This window comes from Microtus ochrogaster, chromosome 7, assembly GCF_000317375.1.
Source record: "Microtus ochrogaster isolate Prairie Vole_2 chromosome 7, MicOch1.0, whole genome shotgun sequence".
Classification (NCBI taxonomy): domain Eukaryota; kingdom Metazoa; phylum Chordata; class Mammalia; order Rodentia; family Cricetidae; genus Microtus; species Microtus ochrogaster.
The window spans coordinates 66201730-66209125 of NC_022014.1; the positions used below are offsets into that span (position 1 = coordinate 66201730).

General features: G+C 46.7%; 1 protein-coding gene across 1 annotated transcript; it reads left to right on the forward strand.

Annotated features, from left to right (window-relative positions):
- Positions 1-1154: 1154 nt before the first annotated feature.
- Positions 1155-7043, forward strand: Tmem100 (transmembrane protein 100). Its single transcript, XM_005350522.3, has 3 exons — positions 1155-1441; positions 4271-4406; positions 5814-7043. The coding sequence occupies exon 3, from the start codon at positions 5883-5885 to the stop codon at positions 6285-6287; it is 405 nt and encodes a 134-aa protein (XP_005350579.1). The 5' UTR covers positions 1155-1441; positions 4271-4406; positions 5814-5882; the 3' UTR covers positions 6288-7043.
- The last annotated feature ends 353 nt before the right edge of the window (positions 7044-7396 follow it).

The following is a 7396-nucleotide window of genomic DNA, read 5'->3' on the forward strand; positions in this document are numbered from 1 at the left end:
CAGATCACTTTCCAAAATGTCCCTGATGTCCGAGTAAAACTGCAGACACTCCCTTATTAAGAAGAAAGAAAGAAAGAAAGAAAGAAAGAAAGAAAGAAAGAAAGAAAGAAAGAAAGAAAGAGAAAAAGCTGGAGAAAAGTTGGCCAGCTTCCCAAATCTCACTGAACTTAACTGGCCTGGGTGATGACAGAGATCTTCATGTGCTGATTGGACAGAGAGGAGCCAGAGGAATTGGCATCTTCTGGGATGCTGGACACCAGCCAGCCAGCTCAAGCGAAATGAAAGTGGGAAAGCAATCAAACGCACATGAGGGCCGCTCTTCTCCAAATGTAAAGCGTGTGTATTCCCAGAGGAGAAAACGCCAGAGCTTCCGCAGCAGCGTGCCAAAGCTCCAGCCTGGTGTCTACTGACCGGAAATGCACCAGTGACCTTCTTGTCTTAGTACTGACCATCCTTCTTGCTTCATCACTACTGCTGCTCCCTTCCCCGCTAAGCTACTGTGCCTCATGACCAAGAAAGATGGGATGTTAGCAAGGGGGCATTCTCTCTGCCATGGAGGCCTCATACTGTTGTGGATGATGCTTTCCCTGGCTTCAGTTATTTTGAGATGTGACTGTTTAGTGTGTTATCAGTTCACGCCATTTGGGCATTCTCAGATGAGGAGCACTGGTGACCCAGCTTACCTGGCTTCAGGGGACGGACCACCCAGGCACCACAATCATAATCTCTTTCCACTCTCATCACTTGAATACGCTGATGAGAGAGATGCAGAGGAGCCCACTCTACCTTCCCTTACCTCTCCAAAGGCCTGCTTTCACCCACCGCCAAACCCTCCACCCACCGCCAAACCCTCCACCCACCCCTGCTCTCCACCCACCCCAACCCCTCCACCCATCCCAACCCCTTCACCTACCCCACCCCTTCACCTACCCCACCCCTTCATCCACACCCACCCCTCCACCCACCCCCAACTCCTCCTCCACTTACCCTCAACCCCTCTACCCACCCCCACCCCTCCACCGCTAATATAGAAGACCACAAAGGAGTTCTTTTCTGCAGCTTCATGACATTACAAAGGAGTGCTATCAAAAAGAGAATTTTGGTTAGAGAAAAACTTGAAAATGAATGTTGGCATAAGATTTAAAACGAGAAAAAAAAAACAAAGCAGAAGAGGTTCTTAGTGGCCTTTTAAATAATTGGTTTATTATGGATTCACGCCTGCCATTACAATGGATGATGTGGCACGAAGGAAAACATAGAGTAAAATACAGCAGCATGTAAGGAATTTCCTCTCACCAAATTGTCTCCGGTCCCTTAATGGTCTGTAAGCCTCGCTGAGTACTTTGTGCACGATCCCTAGCCTGGTGATTTGCATCCCGCTGCCGGCCTTGCTTGTGGGTTGCCTCTAGCAGCTGTCTCCGTCGGAGTCTGCCTGAGAAAGGTAAGGCTCGATTTCCTCGCTCTTTGAAAGATCTGGGAGAGAACTGTAGAAAGCCTGCCGGGGTTCGCCTAGGAAGGACGAGTATCATTCGTGCATTGGCAGCCTTCAGAAAAGTTTTCCAAACTTAAGAGTCCTCCCAAGCCCTGCGCTCTGAAAAGAACCGGAGAGATTTCCTCCCGCTTTTGCACGTAGAGGGCTCACCGAAAAAAAAGGCTGGATGCATTGTGTTGAAATTTTGCACGTGGGGCCAGGTGTCCCCGACGCGATTCCCCAGGGGGCTTAATACCAAAAACATTTGGCACGCGTCACCGTGGATTCCTTTTGAATTTCTGGTGGAGAGGTAAAAGTTAATTAATTAAGGCTGCCTGTGTCCCTGGTTGCCTTGGTGGCTATCTTTTCTGGCACAGTTTCTGGCTAATTCCTAAGCTTTCTATTTCTTTGAATTCACCAGTGCAAATCGAGAGTTGTCTGAGTTTGGAGACTGGCGTCTTCATCCCGAGACAGATGCCCACACGCTGTGGTGGCGGAGTGGTACTGACTGCTCACCTGAAGCCATAGGAAGGCTGAAGTTTCAATATTAGAAGTAGCAATGAACTTGTGGGCTTGCACTTTGGGGACCCAGCTCTGTCCACTGTCTCTCCTAACCAGTTCAGCCCAGGGCTCGCCATGGGAAAGGATGCCTGTCTCCTCTCTCTAGGTTCATTTCTTTACCTTTGGCTTAGGAAGCAAAGAACAGTCTACAGGCGGGCAGAATGGTGTTCAGAGCTTCCTTGGGGTTTCTGGGGATAGGTTCGATTTACAGAAAATGTCCTGCTCTAGAAATTAGGGAGGACTCGCCCCAAACATGGGAATTCTCAGGTGAAAAGACATTCTCTCTGAGAACTTCCGCTTGACATAAGCCAGGCTCCAGGCCACCATCTTCTGAAATGCCCTGGTTCCAAATATGCCCAACCTCAGCACCCAGTGATGTCCCTAGTTAGACATGAGACTTCATCTCTCTAGGGCTCATTGAAAGCAGTCAGGATGGTAGCAGTCTAGGCTTCCTAGGGACCTGCAGGGACCTGCTATGTCCATTATGCCCGAGCCCTCAACCTCAGCCAGCTCTCGGGGACTTCTCAGTGTGATCCTGAGAAGAGAGGACTTCTGGTCTCTGGGTCGTTGTTCACAGACTGGGCTGGAAAGGTGAGAGGGAGAGGAAGTAGGGTGTCTAAGAGGATCCAGGCCAGAGGTCAAGAAGGCTGAGCATCTAATAGATGGGAAAACACAGTTATTCCAGTACTGACGTGAATGTGTAGACACTAGCAGATTTGGTAAGACTTAGATTTAGGAAATTATGAGCGGATAACATTTAGAAATATAGGAACAGGCTTATCATAGCCTTCTAGTATTGTCACTGCTTTTTTCCACCTCAGGCTTTATGCTTTTCAAATACTTTAGAATTTCAAGTAGCTAGTCTGTAAGAAACATAATCATATCGGGCCATTGATGCGGACGGGACATAGCCTTGAGCTTGGTGTTTAATAGAACCTGTGTGTCAGGTAGGTGTGTGTTTGAATATTGCTGATTAAAATGGGCCAAGGAGCAGCAGGCTTGCCCTAGGCAGAAAGATAGTAGGGGTCCTGCTTCTTTGGAGTCTACATTTAACAAACTCTGTGTGTGAGTTTGTACCCATTCATAACTGAGGTCCAGTGGACCAGGCGATGAAGGTCTGTGACTCGAGCTACTGATGAAACTGAGACAGGGGGGATTTAAAGCTCAAGGCAAAGGGTCGACTGGGAAATTAATTCAAAGATAGAATACTTGCCTAGTATAGATGAGGCCCTGGGCTCAGTCCCCTGTATGAGGAATAAAACGTGACCGGGATCCAGAACAAGAATTTGTTTCTTTGTGAACTTGGTCCCATTTCTTTACTTCTTTAAGCCTCCATAGCTTCGTGTACAAGTGAATGGGAATGAACTAATGTGCCAGCCCTTAATATTATGCCACACCCATAGTAGGCACTCTGGCAATGGCAGCATTGTTGACGATGGCAGTAGCGGCGATTTCAGGTTTGTCAAAGCTGTTCAACTCCCAGCACAAGTAGTAAGCAATCCTGCTTCCATCAGGATAGCCAGGGATTCCCAGCTTAAGCGGAAACCCAATACACGTGAGTCCATCAAGATAGCCAGGGTTTCCCAGTTTAACCAGAAACAGTATTCCCCACTCTTGCCTGTAAGTGAGGCAACATCAGACAAGGGGTGGGCCTTTAACTTTCCATCTTGTACATACATAAGTAAAAAATCCGGGGAGAGCTAGGAGCTTGGGTCTCCGCTGGCCTAGACACTGGCTTTAGTGGCTTGAGGACGCCACAGCTGTTCCTGCCTCCCGAGAACGTCTGTCCCCCCCAGTTCTGTCCCTCAGCTAGGTCTGCAGTGCTGACTCTGGGATTCTCTTGGATCCTCTTAGGAAAATGCCTGATGGGCAGGCAGAGGAAGATCTGGAGTTTGGCTGGGGAAAAAATGAGTAATTCAAAGCAGCCCCGCTTAGTAAATGCTACGAAGAGAAATAAAAGTCGATGCTGGCTCCTGTCTCTGGGGACTCTGAAGTGATGATCCTGAATTACCATGTCACCGAACAGAGCCGGGGCAAACTCAGAATCTGCTGGCAAGGAAGAGAAGGAAGGGGAAAAAAAAGTGGCAGGGAGGGGCAAAGCAGAGGAGGAGGGAGTAAGATGAGAGGGGGGGGGAAGGACAGGCGTCACTTAAGAGCAAGGGTGGCGCAGAAGCAGAGCTCCAGCATTCCAAGCCAAATCTACGGTTAAGAATTCTTATGTCTTTTCTGCCTCCCCAGACAATCCCTGACTTGTCCTTTTACCAGTGCCCAGAGGGTGACAGGCTCTTTCCCAGCAGCCGAAGGGAGATACTCTGATTGGTCCTTCTCTTCCAAGTCAAGTGGCTTCCGTGGCAATGGACTGCCTTTCCCTGAGGTATGTATGTGTGGTTAAGCTGGGGACAGATGTTGGTTTTTAAATTATGATCTCAGTGGAGAGGGAGATCACTGGACAAGAGTAGTTCGTTTGATGATTAAATTATACGCAAATGACATCAGGTCATTTCGCTCTCTAACTTCGCTCCTTGGTGAGTGATATTTTGACCTCCCAGGAGTGGGAAGAATGAAGAAGGTCTGACTCAGTATTGTGCGCATTTTGAATCACTGCTCAATACACCCAAAGGATTAATGTCATCAGAAGGGTCTCAAGTGTCCGGCAAATCTGTAGTCCTTGTGACTGTTCGGCCTTTCAATGTGTAAGTCAGTGACTCGGCATGTCTGAGCTTCAACAAGACCTTCTCCCTGCTTCCTCAGACCAGGCTTTCAACAAGATGCTTTTGGATCTCAGGTGTTATACTAAAGCCTTCAAATTCAAAACTAGGAAGGGGCAGGTTTTATACAGAAGGGCATTGATGAAAGCTGAACTGGTTAATTTTTTGTGACTATTTATGCTTATTTATGGAAGCATCTTAGAAAATACAGAATATCTGAATTCCTTGTTCTTTCTCATAGAAAATTTGTAAATGACAGCTAGTTACTCTAATAACTGATTAACAGTTATTTTTTTATTTATAGTTAATTTTGTCTTAAGCATTGTACAAGCAAAAAAATTATATCCCATAAAGTGGTCAGAATTTCTTTTTCTTATTTTTCCCCATTTAAATGGATAGGGGACAGTACCACATTCCAGTTATAAAGTCCTGAAGAGGTTGGAACCCAACCGTTGTTTGTAAACTGAACATCTGCTGGGTGCTGAGTGGGAGTGGTGGGGGCATGGCAGAGAGTTGGGGTGGCGTTGGGAAGGTCCCGAGCACACACTTCGCGTGCACCTTGTGTAAGGAGCCGTCGGTTGATAGAGAAGCGTGCACTTGCTGTTTATCACGACGACGTTGATTCCCTGAGCCATGAATGGGTGGGTGACAGCTTGGAAAGAATGCGTGTCACTCCTGGCGAAACTGGCAGAGTCCACGTTGCTGTGAGTAGTGGAACTGTTCAGAGCGCATTCCCCTCCTGCATGAGCCATCTTTGGATGAGGATCCAAACTTTCCCGAGCTCAGAGAAAATAAAGGAAATAGGCAAGGAAGGGCTCTTCTAAAGGGTATTTGTAGACCACCAAGGAATATGGAATACTGCAAAGGGCTTCCTGCTCTTCGTCTCTCTCCTTTTTTGTACATAGTTGTTTTCCTTTTACTCAATGTAAAAGAACGTTCTAAGCGGGGAATACAAGTAAGCGAGGCTTGTGCTCCTGTGTGTCCTGGGACAGGAGATGCCTCCGCACCTCTCTGCTTCCGTTTGCATCCGGTGCTGGTGACCCAGCTGATGTCCCCTGCCTTCTTTTTCACAGCGTCCACCCTGGCAAGGCTTTCTAAATCTAGTCTGTGAAGCCAGGTAGGATACCTACATCCCCAGAAAAATGACTGAAGAACCTGTAAAAGAGAACCTGGGATCCCCAAAGTCGCCTGCACCCGTGAAAATGGAGAAAAACCCTAAGAGTGAAGTTGTGATCACCACAGTCCCCTTGGTCACTGAGGTTCAGCTGATGGCCGCCACAGGGGGTGCGGAACTCTCCTGCTACCGCTGCATCATCCCCTTTGCTGTGGTGGTCTTCATCGCGGGGATCGTCGTCACCGCCGTGGCTTACAGCTTCAATTCTCACGGTTCCATCATCTCCATCTTCGGCCTGGTCCTTCTATCCTCCGGACTTATTTTATTAGTCTCTAGCGCCTTGTGCTGGAAGGTGAGACAAAGGAATAAGAAAGTCAAGAGACGGGAGAGTCAGACGGCTCTTGTGGTAAATCAGAGAAGCTTGTTCGCGTAAGACAGAGAGCAAATGGGAAACTTCACTCTAAAGTTCAGTTCCAACTGTTGAGTTCGTCCATACGGAATTAGCCCAGGAGGGAATGGGTTCAGTTTTGGAACGGACTACCAAAATCAAACTGAGGCAAAGAGAGGACTAAAAATGAGGGGTCAAGACGGTTCCCTTTGTAGGGAATAATACCTTTAATGACAAACTTAATCCTAAGGGCTATTGCTAAGACAAAAGAACCAGCTTTCTTTTTGCCTTAAGCGTTTGGGGAGTATGGGATATGTGCACATTTGATTCGCTCTAGAGAGTACCCAAGGGATGATGGACAAATAACAAAAACCCTGGTGAACCAGTTCCATAAAAAGAAATAGCCCACACTCTGGAAAGAGGGATTATAAAAATGTTTTACTACAGGCCTACATTGACTTGGCATTCCCATGTCCCTAAAAAATTCTGTTATATATCTCTTTTCCAATAAGTTGGTTCTCTGGCCTCTCTTTTAAAACGATTTTCATTTTGAATAAATCATCACTAGTGGTACTTTATCTTGAAGAACAGACTAATATTTTTTTATATTTTAACAATGGACAATTTTAGATGATTGTAATGATTCAGAAGAAACCAGAAAGGTAGGAGATAACACGAATGGCATGGGGGGAGGTAAATTAATACTGAAATAATCCAATATAGCACCTTTGATGGTTTTTATACAAAAGTTTAATGTGCATTTCACTCAAAATAATAAATACTTATGGCTGCTGAAACTTCTTAAGTGGTTGTTTCTGCTGTCCTTCTTCTTTTAAGACTGATTTTATTTGAATTATGCACACCCACGTGAGTCTGCTGGGGTTTGTGCACATGGGTGGAGGTGCTGTTGGAGTCCAGAGGAGGGCATCTGATCTCCAAGAGCTTCAGGTACAGGTGGTTGTGAACCGCTTCACATGCGTGCTGGGAACAGAACTTGGCTCCCCTGCAAGAACCCCCTGTACCATCTCTCTAGCCCTTGTCCTTACTATTTTTGTTGCTATTCCAACTTTCCCATCTCCCCTCAGCTTGTTTGCAAAGTATCAGCTGTGTGTTTCTCAACTGGAGCTGCCATTTCTTCTGGAAGATTGCTGTTT